The 24,743-nt window shown below is 42.4% G+C and overlaps 1 protein-coding gene across 1 annotated transcript in view; it reads right to left on the reverse strand.

Moving 5' to 3' along the window:
* The window catches only part of Rsf1 (remodeling and spacing factor 1), a 102,488-nt gene that overhangs the window by 12,924 nt on the left and 64,821 nt on the right, over positions 1 to 24,743 (reverse strand). The window contains exons 5-10 of the mRNA XM_013350117.2: positions 22,240 to 22,394; positions 11,813 to 13,590; positions 9,400 to 9,603; positions 4,046 to 4,150; positions 2,589 to 2,668; positions 1,305 to 1,359 (exon numbers count right to left, since the gene is read on the reverse strand). Coding sequence (XP_013205571.1) covers positions 1,305 to 1,359; positions 2,589 to 2,668; positions 4,046 to 4,150; positions 9,400 to 9,603; positions 11,813 to 13,590; positions 22,240 to 22,394 — 2,377 coding nt within the window. The remainder of the gene's footprint in view (positions 1 to 1,304; positions 1,360 to 2,588; positions 2,669 to 4,045; positions 4,151 to 9,399; positions 9,604 to 11,812; positions 13,591 to 22,239; positions 22,395 to 24,743) is intronic.

Raw genomic sequence — 24,743 nt, forward strand, 5'->3', positions numbered from 1 at the left:
GGTTTTTCGAGACAGGGTTTCTCTGTGGTTTTGGAGCCTGTCCTGGAACTAGCTCTTGTAGACCAGGCTGGTCTCGAACTCACAAAGATTCGCCTGCCTCTGCCTCCCAAGTGCTGGGATTAAAGGCATGTGCCACCACCGCCCGGCTTGTGTTGAAATTCTTATATTTCTCTGAGGTTACAACAGTTTGCTATTAAAATAACCAAAATGAAAATTTTCTACCAATTTAATGTTTTTTGGTTTTTTTCCACCCCAAGAAAGAATTCCTAGAACTTGCTCTGTAGAGGAGGCTGTCCTCAAACTCAGAGAGATCCTCCTGCCTCTGCCTCTCAAGTGCTGGGATTAAAGACTTGCACCACCAGTGCCCGGCCCAATTCGATCTTTTAACCAATAATTAAATTTGAAACACAGAAAACTTAAGAGTAGATATAGATGCTGAACTCATGGGATGATTTCATTTAGACTGAAGAACAACTTGGCAAGCTACTTAAAGCTGTGATTTAATCATGAACAGAACTTCATGTGGAAACCGCTGGATGTTGTGGCTCACACATCTGATCCTAGCCTTCAAAACCAGCGTCTAAGAGGAAGAGGCAGTGGATCTGAGTTCCAGGCTAGCCAGGCTATAGACTCCATCTAAAATCAACAACAGTAACAGAACCACAACAAAGTCAAGTTGGAAACTATACTTCATGTACATTCATTCATGAGGTATGCTGAATTATAGACTAACGAATGGAAATATGGTAGTTCTTCAACGAAATGAAATTATAATAAAAATTAAAGTTTCAATGGTACCAAATTAAAAGTAAAATATTCCCAAGCTATTCTTTAGCTATTTCATGCACATACATTATAAAGCTAACCACAAATTGCTCCATTAACAAAAGAAACAATAGAACATTACCCCAAAACAATGAGCTATAATTTGGTTTGAATATGATAATCATATTGAGTTATCTATTTATAATAATTTGAGAAGTTACTTCTCCATGTGCTTTAATAGAACAGGCATGTTAAATATTAAAATGGCATATAACTAGGTTAAACTTTAGAAACTATAGAGCGTCTCCTCTAAAAACACTAAAAGTCCTGGACTGAACATGGCTCAGTGGGGAAGCCCTAGATGCTCTGCAGAGGACCCAGGCTAGAACACTGGCACCCACAAGTGGCTCACAGCCATTCCTAACTCCAGTTTCCAGAGGATCTGGCCCCTCTTCTGACCTCTGTGGGCACTAGGCATACATGAGGTCACAAACTACACAAGTAGGCAAAACAGTCACACACAAAATTCTGAAACTTACTTGTGGAGGAATGATGTTTTCAATACTGATACCAACATACACCAAGCGTTCTTTCCTTAAAACCAAAAACAACAAAGACGCAAAATAAGAGTTGCTATAAATAAAACCAGTATGAAAATATCACTGTAAATAGTACTGATGAAAAGCACAAACTTTCTTACGTATATGAAGGCTGTAATTTTGAACTACAATAGACAAACTTCAAACTATGAGTTGACATGGTTAATTTGAAAATCTAACTCTGACTCAATCAAACAAACTAGATCTTTGCAAATTAGATGTCCTGGGAAATGTTCTGAGTGTAGTATACAATTATAAGTCTATGGTAATAGCTGGGCAGTAGTGGCGCACAGCTTTAATCCAAGCACATGGGAGGCAGAAGCAGGTGGATCTCTGTGAGTTTGAGGTCAGCCTGATCTACAGAGTGAGTTCCCTGGACAGCCAGGGCACACAAGAAACCCTGTCTCATGAGGGGGGAAAAGTCTACGGTAATAAACATTACTATAAAATAATGAGGATGGTTAAATTAAGGTAGAACTAATGGCCCAAGCAGTGATTTAATTAAAACAGTATCTCTGTGGTTATTGCTGGGCTGGGCGGCCTTATCACAACATTCTCTCATCCCATTGGGTCTCTGTGTTGTCTGGTAGAAAGTGAGATTCATTCTAAATCTGAAAGAAGCGACCTCAACTGTTTTAGACTGCCCTCTAGGGACAGAATCAAACAGTATGTTTTACTATCAGTAATTAAATGATTCCCCCGACAAAGATAATATGAGTAAATAATTCTGAGCAGGATCTTATAATTTTCCAGTGTTCAATGATAGTTTAGTACATTTCCTTCACGAGATGTGGGACAATGCTTTTCCACAGCAGACTCTGATACTCTACAAGGGGGTTGGCAAATTTGTGTATAAAAGGACACATAGTATTTCACGTGTGGGGAGTTACTGGATCTTACTGAGCTACTCAATTACACTGCTGTAGAGCCAAAGCATCCTTAATAAGTAGACAAAAAGATGAACAAAACTGTGTTCTAGTAAAGCCTATTTATGGGCTGGGCGGCCGGGAAATATCATGTGTTTCCGTACATCACAAAATGATTCTACAGCAATGTTTTTACAAGCATGAAAACCATTCTGAGAAGGCAATGCAAAGCAGCAGCAGACCAGACTTGACTTGCTACAGGCTGCCAGTCTTTGATTTAGATGGCTATGTTCATCACAACTGCAACAATTTTACTGCCAAATTCCCAAGAAAAACATTAACACATATATCAATTTACCTTCGCTCAGCACGCTCTTTCTTCTTTAAAGCAACGTCCAAATCTTGCAACTGTTCTTCTAATTTTTCACACAGTAGTTTCTAAAGGAAAAATAAATAAATATATATACATAATACATACACACATATTATTTTGAACAACACAACCATACATCACATAAAATATTATTAATTTTAAGGCTTATTATTATTATTATTTATTTTATCTTTATTTTATGAGCATTGGTGTGAAGGTGTCAGATTCCAAGAAATTGAAAATACATACAGTTGTGAGCTGCCACGTGGGTGCTGGGAATTGAACCAGGTTCCTCTGGAAGAACAGCCAACCCTTTTAACCGTTGAGGCGTCTCGCCAGCCCTTACTATTTTTATAAGTTTAATAATAATAAGCCTTATGCGCTGAAAATGGCTACACTGAAAATGCTGTGTTTACAATGTGGTCAGGACCCACTTCACAGATACTGAGCACAGCACTTCAATATGAAAGCACGGCTTCACAAAAACAAAGCAAAGGGACACATGCTGTGCTGATCTGCTGTGCTGCTCTGCTGTGCTGGTCTGCCTTCACTATCAGAAGAGCATTTCATCCATTCCTGCTCAGTACAAGATTATACTGACAAAGGCTATCAAAATAATTCTGAAAGAACTATATATGACAAAGCATAATGCCAATATAAAAATACACAAACAATGCTACATGGTAACTGGATCAAAACAGAGCATTAAAAAAAAATCACAGATTGAGCCATGCTAAGCAAGACAATGTAACTTTATAGAAACGGCATAAAGACATTATGGTGAAAGCAAAATAAAGTTGGCCTTGTAAAACAAAGTACACAACTGGTGCAGCAAACAAATCTATTGTTGTCTGGTTTTACAAGAAACTTTGTGAACACACAACAGACTGATGTATCTTCCAGTGCTGGCCACAAAGAGAGATACAGTAATGAAAAGTGATAGTTTAAAAATGGGTAAACTACAGAAACATTCATTTCACTTTTATTCATACACACACACACACACACACACACACACACACACACACAAAGTTGGAGTTATTTATATTTATTGTAAATTTGAGTAGAAAACAGATGGTTCTACAAAAGCCAGAAGTCCTATAGAAAGACAAAAGGCAAGCCTAAAATAAGAATAGAAGGTAGAGCCGGGCAGTGGTGGCGCACGCCTTTAATCCCAGCACTCGGGAGGCAGAGGCAGGTGGATCTCTGTGAGTTCGAGGCCAGCCTGGTCTACAAGAGCTAGTTCCAGGACAGGAACCAAAAAGCTACAGAGAAACCCTGTCTTGAAAAATCAACAAAAAAAGAATATAAGGTAGAGACGCAAACAAAAGGCAGACACTAACAACTGCTTTGAACAGGAAGGCATTTATGATTGCTAAAAAGTATTAGTAATGTATTGAATATCAAACTGAGGCTGGAGACAGAATTAGGCGGGGTCGTACATGCTGGCAAGGAGGGCAGAACCATTCTCCATCAGGGATGACCATCAGAGGGGGACGGAGGCAGGCGGTGTGGTAGCCACTGTCACAGGAATCGCACAGAAGAATCTGAAATAAACCACAGCAATATCAACCAATCTGCATTTTGTTTAAATAATGGTCTTTTCCTTCCTTCCTTCCTTCCTTCCTTCCTTCCTTCCTTCCTTCCTTCCTTCCTTCCTTTTCTTTCAACAATCCTCGCTATATTAATGGCGCAGGTTGGGCCAGTACACATAGCACAGGATGGCCTCAAGCTCTCAGTGATAGATATCCTGTCTCAGCCTCCACAGTGCTGTTTGTACAGCCATGACACCATTCCTCATGAAGACTGACATTTCAGTACTTCTTAGTACACTACCATGAACGTTTGGTGTTTGCATAAAGACAGAGAATGAAATAAATGACACATAGGGGTGGAAAATGATTTTTTTTACACATTGAGCTGGACTGGATGGTGGTGACGCACGCCTTGAATCTCAACACTAGGGAGGCAGAGGCAGGTGGATCTCTGAGTCAGAGGCCAGCCTGGTCCATAAAGCAAGTTCAAAAACAGCCAGGGCTACACATAGAAACCCTGTCATACAAAAACAGAAACAAAACAAAGCAAAAAGAATTTAAAAATTAAAAAGCATTCCCTCTGACAACCCAAGAAATTTCATAATGTAGAAATCAGTGAAATACAGTAAGCCCTTTTTCTGAACTGGAATCAATTTTTAGTTTGCCATAAGGGTAATCTTACATTCTTTATAACAAAATTTTAAAATTCAAGTATCATAAAGTATACTAGCATGAAGAGAATTATAAAGTATTTCTATTTTAAATGCATTTCAATTGCCTACACATAAGAAATATAGATCTTCTTTCTGTAAATGCAGCTAAGGAAGCGTCTGACACACAGGAAAGGACTTGAAGGGTCAGAGCCATCCTGCTCATCCTGCTCAGACACTAACATCCCCACCAACTAGTTTTACCTTTAGTGTCACTGCAAGGAAGTCTAGACAGCAGTTATTTAACATACCACAGGCTATTGGTAATAATTTAACTAAAAAAGTATCTCCTTGAAAGCATTTTTAGATTTATAGGTGGACTACAGAGATATTACAGCATCCTCAGATGCCTCTCCTTCAACTTTCCTAAAGGTTATAACTCTTTTTTTTCCCTGAGAGGCAGTCTTGATATAAACTGGACTCAAAGTTTCAATCCACCTGCTCCAGCCCCCAAATGTTAGAGGTTAGAGGTGTGTGCCAGCGTGACCAGTTACAAAGCTAAAATCTTACCCATCTCTGCCAAAACTCAAACTGAGCACCAACACAGTAGGTCTCATAAGACCTTTGCCCAACAGCACTGTTGTTTTTCTGACCAAGAATCCAAGGTTATTCGACTGTACTGTACTTGACTACATTTCCATTTCCCTACTCTCATTCTTGGGGACAACAGATGTGTGCGTGTTTGTGACCTTGACAGTCTGCAAAATATTAGAAACCAAACACTTCACAAACAATTCTGAATTTGGGTTTGTTTCCAAATGTTTACACCGGGGATCCATGTTTGAAAGAAGAGCGTTCTGCTCGTTCTGTCACAGCAAGGTGTCTTAGTCGATGTTCTGCTGAGTGGAGAGACACCACAACAAAGGTAACTCTCATAAAAAAGCACTTATCAGGGGGCTGGCTTGAAGATTCAGAGATTAGTCCATTATCACGGCAGAGAGCACAGGAGCACACACGCAAGATGCTGAAGAAGTGGCTGAGAGTTCTATATCCTGATCTGCAGGCAGCAGAAAGAGATTGGGCCTGGACTCCAGAGACACACTTCCTCCAACAAGACCACACCTGCTCCAATAAGGCCACATCTCCTAATCCTTATAATCCTTCAAATACTTCCACTATCTGCAACTAAACATTCACATGCCTGAGCCTAGAGCCATTCTTCCCTTATCTAATGTGCCTGTGTGTGTTTGCCTCTGTGCAAGTGCACCATTTGTGTGCAGTGACAGTGAAGGTCAGAAGAGGGCACGAGATCCCTAGGAAATGAAGTTACCAACAGTTAGGAGCTACCACATGGGGTCCTCTAGAAGAGAGCACTAAGTGTTCTTAACTGCTGATCCATTTCTTCAGGCCGTAAACTTAGCACGACTCCTTTTTCTTTCTACAGGGACTCATTATGTGGCCCTGGCTGTCCTGGAACTTAATCTGTAAACCAGGCTACCCTTAACCTCACAGAGATTTGCCTGCCTCTGCCTCCTGAATGCTGGGATTAAAGGTGTGGACCACCACACCAGGTTTACAGAGACCATTCTTATTCAAACCACCACACAAGGAATATATGATATCAATACAGATTATTACTGATGATATTAATATTGATAACTTAGTTAAAGAAGTAGCTATTTATTTTTCTACCTAGAAGATACATTGTTTATTTTCCATATGTCTAACCTCAAAATAAACCCCACTGGACCTTCTGGCTAATGCCTGTAATCCTACTACTAGGAAAGCGAGGGCAGAAAAAAATAATCCACGAGTTAGGAAAGAAGTTTCAAGTGAACAGCATGCACGCAAATCACCATAACAACACATGAACAACAAGACAGAACAGCATGCACGCAAATCACCATAACAACACTTGAACAACAACACAGAACAATATGCACGCAAATCACCATAACAACACATGAACAACAACAAACAGAATGAAGATCCAGCTGATGCTCAAAGAAAGAGGCTGAAGTTTTCTAGGGCTAGGAGGACCAGAAGATTTAGGGATACAGTAGCTAGTAAATTTGTAAGTATTTTAAAGTAAGATAATCGAGTTATGTAAATCTCTCGCTCTCTCCGAGCTCTGCTTCCAAACAGTGATGTCTGTTGGACTCTGCTTGTGAGCGTCTCCCTCTCAGGCCTCCTAAGCTCCTGGAGCTCCTCCCACTACTCATTTGTCTACTCAATTATTCCCATCAGTATGAACTAAGAAACATTTCTTCTCCTTTGAATTGTAATTAAAATCTATTGTTTCATTTCTTGGAGCAGTTCTTGCTATGGATCCACGAGCTCTTTCTGTGTCCTTGGGGCTTGTCTATCAGATGCTGTTTGTTAAAGCACTGTTACTTCCTGGCAGGTACAGGGTGCTCTCGATTCTTCTTACACACTTCCCGCTGGATGAGAATTAATAAAATAAATACTCTGGTTGCTTTATTCTAGATGAATTGAGAAACCAAGATCTGGGAAGTCTGAGTGCTTACTGCAGTGGCCTGCCACTAGTATCAAGTTCTCTCGGAGAAGAGCATACTAAGTAGTTAATATCTGCATATGTATGCACACACACACGCCTGCATTTCTACCTATATTAAAATGAACTCACTACAATTCTTCCAACCCTAATCCAGCATCACAGGGTTCATTCCACCACTGGCCTTACTAAGGAAGGGGACATGGCTCCTATGGCCTATGCTCTCTATTTATTTGTTCAACTCAAGTATATATGTTCGTTCTGAAATTCTATCTCATTCTATGCAAGACAGAGTAAAGGCTGAAAAACTACCTCCTTCCTGCTCCGTAGAATACAGAGCCACCACTTGATCTCAACATCTAAAATTAAGTATGAACTTACATCAGTGGTGTACAGCGACTGTAAGATCAGTAGCTTTGGCGTGTGTGGATTTACATCAGTGGTGTACAGCGACTGTAAAATCAGTAGCTTTGGCGTGTGTGGATTTACATCAGTGGTGCACAGCGACTGTAAAATCAGTAGCTTTGGCGTGTGTGGACTGAGGCAGGCACCAACCTCACTCATCACAAGTTTCTACAGAAAAATAACCTAAATTTCAAATTAAGACAATTAAAAATAAAACTGACAAATTCGTTTACTTCTATAAGGAGACTTGCTTATAGAAGCTACAAATCTCACTGAGCAACTATTACTACCTAAGAATTTCCACCAGGCGGCCGGCACAACCCTGTCATCGGAGCACTTGGGAAGACTCTGAGAGTTCAAGGCCTGCTGGTCTATGAAGCAGGTTCTAGGACAGCTGGAGCTATTGCACAGAGAAACCCTATCTCAAAAAACGAAACAAAAATATAAACAAAAAAAGAATTTCCAAGTCTCAGGCAAAGATCCATTACTTTACCAAAAACAAAAAACAAAATCGGAAGAGCTGCAAGTTTGCGGAATCTATTGCCTTTCTGTTCACCAGGAACAGGACCATTTATCTTACAAATACAACAGTGGATTGCTAGCCCTTCAATCTTGTTGTTCTTTTTGTTTTTTGAGACAGGGTTTCTCTGTGTAGCCCTGGCTGTCCTGGAACTCACTCTGTAGACCAGGCCAGCCTTGAAATCACAGAGATCCGCCAGCCTCTCCCGCCCGAGTGTGTGCCACCACCGCCCAGCTACTGCTTCTAATTTTGATTTGGGATTATCTTCTAGTCTAGGACATACGAAACACAGCAGACTGTAGAGCTTCAGTTCCTAATGTCATTCTCTTGACAATAGCAAACAGAACTGGGCTCTCCCAGCTACTTATAATTAGACAAATGAAAATCCTGTGGCTCTCTCTGCTGTCACTTTTGCTACACTTACTTCCTCACAGTTACTTCTGTCCCCAGAGTTTCTTTACTTTTTAATCCATTGTTAGAATAAATGTCAGTGAATGAATGAATGAACAAATGAATTAGGAAATGGTTAGGCAAACACCAGTCTAGCTCAATCTCTGAGTTAGATAGAGGGCAGAAAAGAGATCTTCAAGAGATCAAATCCTCAAACGTCCTCAACACAGAAGCCTTAACTTTCACAGCCCTGGTCATTATGGTAGCTGTGGTGGTCTGAAGGAGATGCTTGCTCTCCCCACTCCCCTCAACCCCAGTCTCAAGCACTTGACCTCTTGGTCCCTCGTGGTAGCTGTTCGGAGATTAGAAAGTATGTTCCTGGGAGCAGGCTGTTGAGGTTTCAAAAAACTCAGGCTATCTGCAGTGTGCTCTCTGCCTCCTGCTTGTGGATCAAGCTGTGAGCTCGCAGCTGCTGCCCCAGCCTCCTTTTGCCAGGCTCTCACGCAGCCGTCAGTAACTCTAACCCTCTGAACCACAGCATAATCAAGGTTTCTTTGTTATGCTTCCTAGGCCACGGTGCTTTATCACAGGAATAGAAATGGAAGACAAGGGTTAACCTTAACTAGCAACGTAATGAGATCTGGGCTAGCCAGGACTAACAGTGAGATCCTGTTTCAAAAAACCAAACAAAATTCAAATCACATTCAAACCTAGAGGCAGTAGGTCCCTCCAAATAGCCACAGGCCAGCCTTGAGCCGAGCTCACTAGTGCAGGTACGTACGAGTTCTGGGTGGTTCGGGAGGCCGCATTTCTTGCAGGGCTCATCATCCTCTGGAAGGACGGCTTCCTCACTCTCCTTCCCCTCCTCCTCCGAGGCTGCAGAGGACTTGTCACTGTCAGAGCCGTCACTGTCATCATTGCTGGAGTATCTCCACCTGCCACGCGACCGGGAACCGGTCCAGCGGACTCGGCCTTTGGGTTTTACCTTACAGAAATCAAAAGATGACATAATTGGACATAAGGATTTTTTCAGACTACATGTCCCTTGGAGAATATTTAGCTGATACAGAAAGAAAAGAATGAAAAATGTTATAGTCTTGTCATCAGATCTGTCTATTAATAAGTTCTGGTAAGTTTCATTAATACTTTTCTGTATTTGTGAGATCTTAAAATGGGATTCTATTACATAATGACCATTGTGTCTTATGGATATGCCAAAGGTAGGCATATCATCTCATCCCCACGTCTGGGGGTTGTTTCCCATCTTCACACTTTCACAGTGCAGTGCATAGATGTCAGTGCACATCCATCTCTGGTTAGGATAAATTCCTTGAACAGGATTCTGGGTCAAAGGCCACGAACAGTTAAAGGTTCTATCACTAGTAGGAAGATATACTGACAGACCTATTTTTTTAAAAAAATAATTTAAACTCTAAAGGTTGGGCATGGTGGTACCCTTCTTTAATACCAGCACTTGGGAGGCAGAGGCAGAAAAATCTCTGTAAGTTTGATACCAGCCTGGACAATATAAAGAGAGTTTTATGACAGCCAAGGCTGTTACACAGAGAAACCCTGTCTTAAAAAAACACAAAACAAAACAAACACTCACATAGACACACACACACACACACACACACACACACACACACACACACACACACACACACACCCCTATAACCCTATATATGACAAACTAACTTTTGAAGCAGGTCAGGGCTGCATGTAAGGCCCGGATAAACACGCTCGGCCATTTACCGCCTGCTTTCAGTCTTTCCTCCTACTTCACTGCTAGGCTACAGGAAAGAACACAGTCATTCCAACAAAAGAAAAAAGGTTTTCAAAAGAATTTAAAATTCCATATTTCAGGGAGCAAAGTATGACTGACAATGGATAATAACCTGGCCATTTAAATCAAAAAAAGGAGCAGAACACTCCCAGGGACTAAAGTCTTAAAATTAGGAAGGTCTTAGAAAAGAAATTTCCTGCCTGTAAAACTGATGTTAAAATGGGTACTCTGGCAAACTGGTACCGGGTGGTCCACTAACAGGGCTTCTGGAGGGCAGTGTGACAGTGACTATCAATTTGATAGTACACATGCCCGTTGACCCAGTAGTTCCAATTCTAGGAGTCTATTCTAAAGGAATACTCACTTCTGTCCAAAAGGATCTTCACTGCAGCATTGCCTGTAATAGTGAAAAATGGGAAACAACCTAAATGTCAATCAATAAGGGAGTGAGGAAATAAACTGAGGTTTATCCACACTATGAAACACTACGTGGCCACTAGGAAATAAACTGAGGTTTATCCACACTATGAAACACTATGTGGCCACTAGGAAATAAACTGAGGTTTATCCACACTATGAAACACTACGTGGCCACTAGGAAATAAAGTAGACTGTAACTCCTGACATAGAATAGAGACATCACTGTGGAGTGGGAAACTCAGCACAACAAATAGGTGTGATCCAATTATTTTAAAAATTTTATGAATGTTCATAAACATACACGAGAACGCTTGGAAATAGGAAACGAAACAATGTACCCCACTGTTACTAGATACACACTCTACCGACTCAGGAGTAGTGGGACAGCTTATAGAGTGTACCCACAGAACAAGAAGTCTAAGAGAGAGCTACTAAAAGGCAAGGTTCAGGACTAGTTATCTCGGAGTGGCTATTTCAACGCAAATCTATAAACAATTAGATACACATTAGTTTTCTAATTAAAATTGCGAACACAAGGCTCTTGAGATGGCACAGTAGAATGTCAGGCACACTGGCTGCAGACCTGCGTTTGGATGTGCAGAACCCACGTGACAGTAGACTCTGGCGCCCGGAGCTCAGAATGGAGACAGAGGAGCTGCTGAAGCTGCCGAGTGAGCCTAGTTGAACCCAGAGGGGGAGAGGGATGGAGGAAGCCACCCAGTGTTCAGACATGCGCCTTCACATGAACTCACACACACATCGCACACTCACATATGCAAAAAGAATATCTAACTGAAAACTTGGTAGCCAGAGAGATGGCTCAGCAGGTAAAGGCACTGTCAAGCCAGGTGGTCTAAATGTGACCCCCGTGAAGTGTGCACGTTGAGAAGACTCTTGTAAGTTGCTCTCTGACCCCCACACGCAAAGATCAAACAGAGGCTAATAAAGTCTTTTGAAATTTTCTATCCTGAAAACTTGGAAGTTTTACCTTGCTCACTTTAGAACTTGTATCCTTCTCGGCTTTTTTCAAGTGATCCTTCTTGTTTGTTCTCTGCAAAGCTGCTGGTTCGTCTTCCGCTCCGTCTTCTCCTTCCCCTTTCTTCTTATCGGCTTTCTGATCTCTGATCTCGGCTACTTTCGCTGTGGGTCTAGATATTCTTGGAGACCTTCTTAAAGTACGCCCCATGCTTGTTTTCTCTTCTTCCTTCCCCACCTTCTCTTCCTTGTTTTCAGAGTCTACAATTTGTGGGGGACAATCTGGCTTCTTCTTCCGACTAGATATCCGAATTGTCAACTTGATGCCTTCCTTCTGCCTTTCAGAGGTGATCTCTGTGTTTTCTGAAGCAGTGCTGTCTCCTTCAGGAACTAACTTATATTTGAATTTGTTCTTTTGCGCAGAGCCCTTTGTCTCAGAAGCCTGGACATTGTCCAGACTAGCCGCTTCTACCTTTCTGGTCTCAGAAGTACCCTCCACACCAGAGGCCTGGACGTTGTCCAGATTAGCCGCTTCTACCTTCCTGGACTCAGAATCCTCTTTTAGAATTTCTGGGCTTGAATTGTCAAGGGATTGACCTTCGCTTGACCCTCTCTCTAGACATTCTTTTTTTTCTGAGGCCAGTTTCTCCTCGGGGCCAGTCGTCTCGGGTGGGAGGGAAGTTTCAGCCACGTCACAAGGACCTGGCTTTTCTGATTCTCGAGGACTCCTCACAGCCTCTTCGGGTATTGGACTCAGCCTTTCTTTATCAGCAACAGTCTTTTTGGCCTTCTCCACCTTTTCCGGGCATTCTATGCCTGGAGTGTGGTTCTCATTCTTACTTTTGGGGGCCTTCTCTTCGACTTTTGCCGTGCAGGATTCAGTGGCAGATGGCGCGGGTTTTAAAGAGAGATCGGTCGCTGTCTCTAAAGGCTCAAGAGGCATTTCCACGTTCGGAGGCGCAGACTCCTCTGACCTTCCTTTCTGACTGAGGCTCTCTACGGTAGATACAGAGCTATCTACACCATTTCCTGAAGGGACTTCTTTCTCAAGCTCACTTATCTTGGAGCTTGCTGGGACAGAATCGAAGCTCTCAGCACCATTTCCGTCCTTAGAGGGGATGCTAGAACCATCTTCCTTTGTCTCACAAAGCTGCGTCTCCATTTGTTCCGACTTAAGAGTTGGAGTTAGCTTGTCGTCGCTAATTTCCCCATTCACTAGCTGTTTCCCTTCGTGACTCAGAGCACTGATGGTGGAGAGCCGTTTACAAGTCTCTTCCTCTTGCTTTATTTCATCTTTCAAAACTTCTTTTGTTGGAGTAGCTGACTTACACAAAGGTCTGTCAAAACCATCACTCAGCTTAATTTCACGTTTTTTGAGTGGTATCTTGGCTTGCTGGTCATTTCTAAGCTTCTCTGTTTCCTCAGAAGATTTCTCTGGGACGTCCTGAGAAGATCGGATGCCACCAAAGTCTACTCGCTCGGGCTCCTGTGTGCCCGGCCTCTCCGAGCTGCCCTTGAGATCCCTGGAATCCACTCTGCATTCCTTCGCTTCTACCTTAATGGGTTTGACATTTTCCTTGAAGGAATCGCTTTCCTCCCTGATGATCTTTTTCCCCTCTATTTCTGGCAGAGGTTTTTCGTGCTTTACAATGACAGGCAGTTTTGCGAGCTCCTTCCCGTCCTCCTTTTCCGTCTTCACAGCTGTGTCTTCTAGAACATTGGCCACAGAGCGCTTGATGGGATCTCCTGGCTGCCCATGACCTTTCGTCCTTCCATCTTCCTTCGAGTCCTCTAGAACCAGAAAAGAATTCACATGACCGGGAGTTCTGAGGTTAAAAACATCTTAGACAATTACAATACTTATTTCAATTTCAAGCTGAAGTCTTTTGTAATAGGATATTTTGAGTCACAATCTCTAGATATAAAATACAGACTCAGGTTTCTGCTTTCTACATTTAGCTTTGGTGTTCTTGAAGGAATGCAAATGTTTAAACAGTTCAAGTAATTTATTTCATCTCAAGGGCTATCTCAGAAAGATGAGATAGAAAAGCTTCATGAAATAGTCCCAAAAGGTCGATTTGTTTTTAATTAAGTGAGAAATGGTCTTGTGTGTGAGTCATTGAGTATTTCAGGTCAAAGCAATGAGCACTGTGGAGGGAAAATGAAAAGAAAAGAAGAAAATACCCATGAGCCTGATGGTCACGGCAATCGCTGACAATGGTTTCAGGTAGCTCCATCTATCTTATCAATCAATCTATCTATCTCTGCATATTTTCCACAAAAGTTGGGGTCATATTATCCCATTTTTGTCCCCGAAACATTAGCACTTTTCGCTGATGGTCTATGGGGACAGAACCCAGAGCACTGGGCAGGTCAGGCAAGTACGTCACCGCTGTCCTTATTCATACTTGCAAACCGTCTGCGTATCTGCAGCCACCTGTATGCATCATGTATACATATTATACATATTTGTGTGCAATATCACACAAAGGGTCTACAGAAGTGGCCTAAGTAAGCTCTCAAGGTTGGTTGATATAATGACCATTTTACTGGCGAAATGTTCAAACTTCCAAGTGTAATTAACACCCATTCTACTTAAGCTGTAACTCTGTACTGCTCTATAAAGAATGATGTCCTGTGTTTATTACATGTTGCTAGATGTATGTTTTTTGCAGCACTTACTACTCAGAACCCTAATTATTTATCCACACATCTATTTGTTCAACTAGTCTAAGACTTAACTGTTTGGAGACAGAATCATAGATTATTTACCTACAGTGCGCGCAAAATGCCTGCTGACCTAATTGAACAAACTAGGTCAGCAATGGCAACAAACTGTAGCCTAAATGTAAAACTAACAAACGAACAGTAACAATTTAAAAGATACTTATTTCTTATTTTTAATTCCATTTATGTGTGTGCAAACATGGAAGGAGGGAAAGGCATCAAATCCCTCAAGCTGTAGTTATAAGCAGTCATGAGCTGCCTGGCCTAGATACCGGGAACAAAATTCAGGTCCACTACAAGAGCAGCGCCTGCTCTTACTCCCAAGCCACCTCTTGTGCCCCCATCAATGCCCTTTTAAAAGTGTACGTGAACAAGTAAGGAAGTGAGAGACCTGCAAGGTCCGACAGATTTCAGAGGCTGTGCTCAAGTGTACTTATTAAAGAATACTGAAAGTAACAGAGAACGCTATTAAAACATACAGGGCTACAGAGCAACAATTCACAGTAGGTAAAATGTTCAAAATGCTGGGATAGCTCAGTCGGCAGCATGCACAGAGCCCCAGCACCACACACGTCAGGGATGCGGACAGAGGAGGATCACAAGTACAAGGTTATCCTCAGGTTTAGGTCATAGTGAAGTCAAGGTCAATACCCGTTTAAAGTAAAAATGAACTACCTGAACTATATAATTTATCAAAAGAAGTGAAATTCAAAAGTAGCCTAGCTACAGGGAAAGGCACTTGTGCATGAGGCTGTACCGACAGTGTAAAAAGGAAACCACCCAGCACCAAACTCTCTGCTTTACATCCACAACTTCCTTCTTGAAGGAAGAAACACATCGGAAAATGGTCAGAAGAGAAAAGGATATTAAGAACAAAAATAAGACATAAAACTCTTTATCACATAATTCCAATAAATGAAAGCAACAGCAACCAGTCCAGAAATAAAGTAAACTAAAGACCAGAAAGAACTAAATCATAATAGCAACAGTGATTTTCCTTTTGGTTATGGGGTAATTACTAAATACCTAATTTATTTTAATATTTTTCTTATTTATTTATTTGTTTGTTTGTTTATTTATTTGTTTATTTATTTATGATTTCTGTCTCTTCCCTGCCACCACCTCCCATGTCCCTCCCCCTCCCCCAATCAAGTCCTCCTCCCTCTTCAGCTCAAAGAGTAATCAGGGAAGTCCTGTGGGAAGTCCAAGGACCACCCACCTCCATCCAGGTCTAGTAAGGTGAGCATCCAAACTGCCTAGGCTCCCATAAAGCCAGTACGTGCAGTAGGATCAAAACCCCACTGCCAGTGTTCTTGAGTTCTCAGTAGTCCTCATTGTCCGCTATGTTCAGGGAGTCCGGTTTTATCCCAGGCTTTTTCAGACCCAGGCCAGCTGGCCTTGGTGAGTTCCCGATAGAACATCCCCCTTGTCTCAGTATGTGGGTGCACCCCTCGCGGTCCTGAGTTCCTTGCTTGTGCTCTCTCTCCTTCTGCTCCTGATTTGGACCTTGATATTTTAATATTTAAAAATAATAAATACCTAATTTATTTTAGTATAACTATTAATTATTATTGTTTTGCTTTGTCCTCAAATTTTCTATAGTAAATATATAATATTCTTTACAATCAAGTTAGAAGGAACTCAATTTAAGGTGACCACTCATTTGTTCAGGATCAAAGAATTTCCTTCAATATAATGTTATCAGTACTAAACCCCATATACACATACTGAGAGACCATTCCTATTAATACTAACCTGTAATTAAACGATAACAATTAGCCCTACATTGCTACTACATTAACCTGGAAGTGTCTCATTTCACACATCAAATAAACAAAGTATGTTGAACATTTTTCAAGATGGACAATTGGGACTTAAAAACAAATCACAAGAGAGCAATACAAATTGGACCTGCTCAAAGGCATCCCTCCAGATCTAGTATTCATGTATTTAACTAACTTTGCATTCATCTAGACGACATAAACAGGCACACTACTGGGCGGTGAGATCACTCAGCAGGCAAAGGCACTCGATGACCTTGTTCAAACCCCAAAACTCACACTGCAAAGAGAACCACCTCTTGCAAGTTGTTCTCTGATCTCCATATCTGAACAGTGTGTGCATATGTGTGCACACGCGCACAATAAATGTAATTTCAACACAAAGAAGGGTTATTAGAGATGGGTAAAACTGGAGTGATGGTTCAGTAGTTAAGAGAACTGGCTGCTCTTCTAGAGAATTAAGGTTTGACTTCCAGGATCCACACAGCAGACAACAACCAGCCACCCGTAATTCCAGCTTCAGGACAGTTACATAGAGAAACCCTGCCTCAAAGAACAACAACAACAAAACCAAAATGAACTAACAGCTGGGCAGTGATCCACATCTGTGACCTCTGCCATGGAGTTGCTTAGGAAAGACCCAGGAGTGTTCTGAGACCCAGGCGCAGACAACAAACAGATTGCTCTCTCTCTTCTGTTTTGTGATAGTTCTACCATGTAATCTAGGAGGGCTTGGAGCTCACTGTACAGAACAAACTCCCTGCTTCAGTTTTCCAAGGGCTAGGATTATCAATGCACACCACTCTGCCTAGTTTCAAAAATTTACAAACTCATTAATTAGTATAACAGGTGGCAGGCCAGATTTGGTTGTCGCCTAGGGTGCCATGATTACCCTCATGCATTATGGAGGCTTACTCCATGCTAAGGTCGTGCTACTTAAGCATTACTATGGTATCTCGTTTCTGCTGTGAATATGATGGTATAAAGTCAGGTGCAGGCCTATAAAATACCAGCTACTTGGGAGGATGAGGCAGGAGGATTGCAAGCTCAAAGCTAGCATTTTTTTTTGTGTGCCTTCCAAATTAGAACACTGTATATAACGGAGAGTAAAATGGGCACTAAGTGGTACTGTTTTCTTTATAGGCACTGTAACCTCCCAGGAGTACACCACCTAAACACATGGACTGCACTCTGAACAACTTGAACAGGACCAGAACCTTAGCTTTCTGTCCACCATCATTTGGAATTTAAAGTTCAGCAATTAGGCAGCTAAAAGCATGTGCTGTGCATGGCCCCAATACAAGTGGCCAATTGAAAAGGGGATCAAAAGGCTCACTTCAGAGTATAATCAGGCCTTTCACAGCATTGGAGGCAGGGCCTGCACGATTAGGCCAGGAATAGGAAAAGGTGAAGGTGAGACCTGAAGACACAGGCGGCAGCAGGAGATGCTGGGCCGAGGGTGGCGGGGAGCTTATGGACAGCACCCTTAAGAAAATCGAGCATTTGTCAAATACAATTCTGATTACGTAAGTATTCAGTTGCTGGTAAATTTCAAAGCTATTTTCTGTCATTTTTGGGTTTGTGCACAAGCGTATAGTAATGTGCTTCTCCTTAACACCCACTAAACAGAAATGATGCATCATCCTGCTGAGGGCAAGTCTAAAGGATGGTCATTTGACGAACTATTAAAGATCTACTTGACTGATAAGAATGGCTTCAAAATTCTCTCTAGTGCTGATCCACCATCTCCTCTTTTTTGCCTAATTTCCAAATTGCAACCACACTTTTAAAACCTTGTCATGCCCTGCCTTCTGACTGCAACTGTATCACTCGCTGCTGAAGGCTGCTCACACTTCTACAGAGCCCACAGCAATGTGTGCTGACACCCAAGAGGGAAAAGTGACCAACTAAAAGCTACATTTCTCTCCTCTCACCCAGGGTCCCATCAGAGTCGCTGCATCGCCAGGCACAGAACAGCTGGGAAGAGAGGGCTCAGTCTAGGTAAAGTTTCCCACACCCAGCAGCCATGGAAAACCCGGGCCCTGTCGCATCTGCCCTCAGCCCACAGCTGGAGTGGCAGATCCCAAAGTGCCACTGGTGCTTGCTCGGCAGCCACTCCAGCTCAACGAGAGGTTCTATCTCAAGAGTTAAGTGGAGAAACAGCACTGACCTCTGAACACACAGTCTCAGCTAGAATACTGAGTTGACCAAAACGGACTAGGTAACCTAAGGAAAGCCCTAGAAAAATGAAGTAATTATATCTAGTAGGCTCCCCTTATCTGTGGTTTTCCTATCTGGGGCCTCAGCTACCATTCAAGGACAATCCTAAAGGAAAAAGGTCCTGCAGGAGGGGTGAGCAAGCCAAGGTTATATTCACGTGACTCACTTCAGCATATTGCTCCAGGGTTCTCTCTTACTGCTTCTTACCTCTTCACTGTCCATAATCTATAAATTAAAACTGACCTGTATGGAAAAACTTTACGTAACATACATAAATTGCAGCATTACCGACAATTCTAGTACTCACTTGAGTCCCTGAAAACTTACATCAATGTTTAACTAATAAAGTTTATGCTGCAGATTATGCAATTCAGTATTATACAACTCATTTTAGAACAAAACAGGCTCAAGTAAAAGGCAAACAATTAGTTATTTTATCCACTATAGTGTAGGTTTCAGTGTGATTGATTTATGGGGCTTCCTTGCAAGAAACTATGATTCGTACATAGAAGATGCCCAATATTTATAAAAACAAATGAATAAGAAACATTTTCTTGGGAGCAACCTGAGTCCAAGAGTTAAGCTAGCTGGGATAATACAGTAAGAGACCTCATTTCAGAAAGGAGAAAAAGAGAAGCCTTTAAAAAATAAACATTCTGTTGTCGGGACGAGACACGCAGAAAAGTTCTGTTGATTCTGTCTGTTTATTGCAGTGCAGATGACGATCCTAGCATCTCGCTGAAGCTCGGGTACTTCCCACTGCGCTCTACTTAGGTGCCATGAGAGAGCAGAGACCAGAACTCCAATATCCTGCTCCTCTGCTCCCTCCAGAGAGTTCTCTCCCATGAGCCGTTTCCTTTTTGCTAGGATGCACAACAGCAGCAGGTGCTGAGAAGTGCCTGGGAACGGCTGTCTGGAAGGAAGGAGAAACAGCGTCTACACACCTTGCCCTCCCATGCAGAACTCGGACAAGTGGGCCAGCACCACATGGGTTCTTAGCAAAAGGGCATCAATAGTTACAGTCAATACAGTACAGCAATGCCCTCAAGGGGACAGCGAGCGCTCCTGTAGATCACCTCCCCACTCTGCTCTGAGCCCAACAGGGGAGTTTTTGAATTGTACACTAGGGAAGGTCGGCAAGAGCTCGGCAGAGAAAAGTGATGTGCACACCCACACACTAATAAAATTAATAAAAAACTTTACCAAAGTAATAATTTGCTTTGAATTTTTAAACTATACAACTAATCGTCCAGCATAAAGGCTCAGCAGGTAAGAACGCTGCTGTACAGGTCTAGTGACCCAAGTTCAAAACCCCTACAACTGTGTAAAGGTAGAGAGACAACTCCTCAGAGCTGTCGTTCGACCTCCATATTCACAAAGTGGCACCCCTGTCCTTCCCGCGAGAATAAAATTGATTTTGTAAGCTTGTGTGGGGTTGGGTGGGGGAGGCAGAAGGTGTGTGCACGTGAGCACCGGTGACCCAACACGGCTGCTGTGAATCTACTATGGGTCCTCTGGAAGAGCATCAAGTACTCCTAACTGCTGATCCAACTCTCCAGCCTCATAAAGTAAAATGTTTTTTAAAGAAATCAAATTTAAAGCCTCCTACTCCTGTTAATTTTTATTTTGCAGCTGGGTGTGGTGGCTCACACCTTTAATCCTAGCACTCGGGAGGCAGAAACAGGCGGATCTCTGTGAGTTCGAGGCCATTGTGGTGGCTCACACCTTTAATCCTAGCACTCGGGAGGCAGAAACAGGCGGATCTCTGTGAGAGGCCATTGTGGTGGCTAGAGCGAGTACCAGGACAGCCAGCACTACACAGAAAAAAAAAATTCTACTTTGCTCCCACCCCTAATTTTTGTGGCTTTTATTTTTTGTGCATGGGTGTTTCGTCTGCATATATATCCGTGGACCATGTGCATGCCCAGTGTCCTCAGGTGGGAATAGCACACTACATATCTCGGAACTAAAGTTACAGATGGCTGTTAGCCACTGTGTCCAGACATCTCCTTTAACTTTTTTGAAAGAGTCATTTTTTTCATTTATTATTATTATTACTATTATAATTTTTACTGTGTATTGGCGTAAAGATGTGAGCTGCTGTAATGCGGGTGTTGGGAACTGAACCAGGTCCTCTGGAAGAGCAGTCAGTGCTCTTAACCACTGAGCCATCTTTCCAGCCCCCTCAGGGATCTTTTTATTTTCTGAGACAAGGTCTCCGTATGTAGCCCCAGCTGGCCTCGATCCCCCTGCTGAGTGCCCAGACTAAAAGTGTGTGCCGCCCATGTCCAACCCCTTTGATTTTCTTATTGTGGGTGGAAATAAACAAATACATGGAATGGACGGATGACCAAAGTGAACAACCAGAACTAATGCTTAAGAGCGAGCTGCTAAAAGAAGCAAAACAACAAACCCTCTAGAATACAAAGGTGTACTTCAAAATTATTACACCTTAACAAAGCAGCTCAAGTATCTGCTATCTGTGAAAACGCAGCAAACTAGTGAAACTACCAACAGAACTCAAAATCATAGAAACAATGGTCAAATGAGCATAAGTAGAATTTCACTACAGAAATAGCACTTCACTGTAAGGACGCTTAATTGTCTTGTTTTCAAGCAATGTTTCCTATATATAGGGATTTATTTTATGGATAGTTTCTCCAAATCATCAAAGAAAAGAAAAAACACACTGTAAAACACATGGAAGAACACACGACAGGGCACGCAATTTTTTTTTCCCCAGCATTAACAATAAAAACACAACTAAAGTCGGGCAGTAGGGACGCACACTTTTCATCCCAGCACTGAGGAAGCAGAGGCAGGTGGATCTCTGTGGGTTTGAGGCCAACCTGATCTCCAGAGTGAGTTCCAGGGTGGCCACAGCTACATAGTGAGACCCTATCTCAAGAAGAAAAGAAAATGAAAATAGTATGGCAAGCATCCAAAAATGAAGCAGTATTATCATCAGTTTCACTTGTGGGCATGTAGCGCATGTACAAGCTCAGAGGGATCTGTATTAGAACGTCCACAGTGGGGTTATTCACAACAGCCTGAAGGAGGAAGGACGAACAAAACATGGGGCATACACAGTGAATTATTACCATGACGCGTGTACTAACGTGGACGCCTGAAGACAGCACATGAAGTGAAACAAGGGGAGCAGTAATCAAATCCATAAAGACAGAAAGCAGAATGCAGGGCTGCAGACAGAGAACACAGGGACGTAATGTTCAACATGGTCAGACATCTAGTGAGTGAGGACCACGATGTCAATAAATGTAGGATCTGAATGCCCCAGACCCTATAACCCTAAAAATGATTAAAACTGTCAAGCCTCTGATACAGCTGTCCTCACTCTGACCAACAAGTTCAATAAACATCTTAGCATTCAGTTTGGTTCAGGCCAGCTCAGAACTCAGTACTTCCTGCCTCTGCCTCCCAGGTGTATAGCGCACAGGTGAGCGGCACCACACCTATCAAGATTCTCAAATCAGTATGACACCACATTAATGATTTGAACATATTTCATTTATATTTCTTAAATGTCCGAAAGAGCAAACATTTCTTTTTCTCCCTCTTTTGAAATAAAGCCTTTTACAGGATGGCTCTCAATTGGAAAAACTGAGGTAAAATTCGGGAGCACACAGCTTGGTGGAGGAGCAGAAAATAGAAGAGATTACAAAAGAAAGCAAAAGAAAACACACAAAAAAACCTTGTTTAGGTGTTTCTTCCTCTTTTTTAGTCTCCTCATCCTCTAGAGTGGGACTTTCCCGGGAAGAGTCTTCCTGTTGGCTAGAGGTTTTCAATAGTACAGGATCAATTTGTGCTTTCAGGAGTGCAAGAGTCTCAGCCAACTCGTTTCGATTTCTAAACAAGGGAGAAAATAAAACAGCATAAAAATCTTTCTGAGTCTAGTGAACTGTGAACAACACCGACTGGACATTAAAATGGGGTGGGAAAACAACACAGTTAAGAACATCAAAGGCCCAGGAGCAGTCCTAACAAAACCCAGACTCTAAAGCTAAGTATCTGGAAAAGAACATTCATTAAAATGTACTTTCATCACACGGAAATCACATTTTCCTTACTGAATAGAACGGCAACACACGACACTGAATGAAAACAACTACACTACAACATTAAATGAGTCAGAGTGCGGCCCCCTCTTAAGGATTCTATAATCTTTAAGGAAGCAGTGTAAAGCTTGCTCGTGGCTCTTTTGACAATTCACTTTCTGTGTGCTATGTTGGGTTTTCTCCCTAGTCACCTTCCATGCCATCTTCTATATAGGTCCAGGGATTCATCTATCTCTGCCCCGTGCCCCATCCCCACACCAGTGGTGGGGCTACGGACACCGACCACTGGTCCAGCTCCTGCATGGATGCTGGGAATCTGAACTCCAGTCCTCACACATGGGCAGGAAGCACTCACCCACTCAGCCAACTCCCCAGACTCTGTATCATGCAAACCCTAGAAATATAATCTGTAGGTAACTTTACACAGTATTTTCAGTAATTTATCGTATTAAATGCAGTGTGTATTGTGCCAGCAGGAAGTAAAGACATTACCATCTCTACCATGTGGGCAATCTACAGGTGTTAAACATCAACATTATACTTGTCTGAGTTTATATGCTACCAATAAATCATTATTTTCTTATACTCCAGTGACTGTTCAGGGACACGGGTGGCAGAAGAGGACTCCAGAGTGCCAATATCAGCCACTTAATAGCAACCCATGGCAGGTTTCAATCTCTGCCTGTGGTGCTGCTCTGTGGCCAACAGAGCTGAAGGGATGGCTCAGCCATTATGGACCAAAAATGGTAAGAGACCTCTGCACAGTTTGTTCCCATCTGAACACATTTGAGCCAGGGTCCCAATGTGCAGCTCACACTGATCTCGAGCTCTCAATCCTTCTGTGTCGCTGTCCCCAGTGCTAGCATGTGCTGTCACATATGGCTGGGCTTTCTTTGTTTAAGGCAACAAGGAAAATCTTGAGCAACTGAGGGATCCAGAAATGAGTCCCTTCCTTAGTGATAAGAAGATATTCTGCTGGATGGCTGTTGAAATGTTCCCACAGATCCAAGTATTGGGGCCTGACTGACAGTTGGTGGGCATTTGGTTATGATCTAATCTCTGGGTTAATTTTTTCTTAAAGTCCTACTGCGATGGCATCACTGGGAGGTGGCAGGAAGCAGGCAGCTGGTCACTCAGAGTATGCAGTGGAGCACTGTGTAGCCTGCTCTGGTGCCTTCCTGTAGCCCCTCTCCGCATGCTGTCCAGAATGAGAGAAACGGCCTCTACTGTGGGACAATGGTCTGTACCTTGTCAACTGTATTTTAATAAAACGTTGATTGGCCAGTAGCCAGGCAGGAAGTAGAGGTGGGACAACCAGGCAGGAAGTAGAGGCGGGGCGATGAGAACAGGAGAACCCTGGGAAGAGGAAAGCTTATTCTGCAGTCATGATCCAAACACAGAGCAAGCAAGATGTGAATGCCTTGCCAAAAAAGGTAGTGAGCTATGTTGATAACATAGACGAGAATAATGGGCTAATATAAGTTATAAGAGTTCATAAGAAACCTGACCTAATGGGCCAATCAGTTTATAACTAATAATAGACCTCTGTGTGATTTCTTTGGGACTTAATGACTGCAGGAACCAGGCAGGATAGACACCTCAGACAACACTCTATGGCGTGTTCATATCACCATGATGCTCTCTTACCACAGGCCCAGAAACTGAGGAGGATGCCCACGAAAACATATGTTAACCCAATTCCTCCCAAAATTTCCCAAGTGCTGCTGAGATAATTCATTGATGTGCTTGCCTTACAAGCATAAGGACTGAGTTCTGTTCCATCAATGTCAGTAGGTTTGGGTATGGTGGTACACACTTATAACCCCAGAGCAAGAGAGGAACTATATGTGTGTCTTCCTGGGGCTTGCTGGTCAGAGAACCTAGCTCCAGGCTAGTGACAAATTCTTTTAAAAACTAAGGAGACAGCACTGGAGGATCAACAGCCGAGGGTGCTGTCCCCTGCCCTTCTACGCAAACAGTCACTAAGCACCCACCAATGCAAATTCACACACGCAAAGTTTCTTCCATGATCGTTTCATCTTAGAAATCTGATTTTTAAGTGGACATTGTTTTGTTATGAGTGCATATGGCTCTAAGCCCCCTACAATGTGCAAACATTTTTTCTGTGGTTACTAACATC

The sequence above is a fragment of the Microtus ochrogaster genome, chromosome 22 (genome assembly GCF_000317375.1).
Source record: "Microtus ochrogaster isolate Prairie Vole_2 chromosome 22, MicOch1.0, whole genome shotgun sequence".
NCBI lineage: Eukaryota > Metazoa > Chordata > Mammalia > Rodentia > Cricetidae > Microtus > Microtus ochrogaster.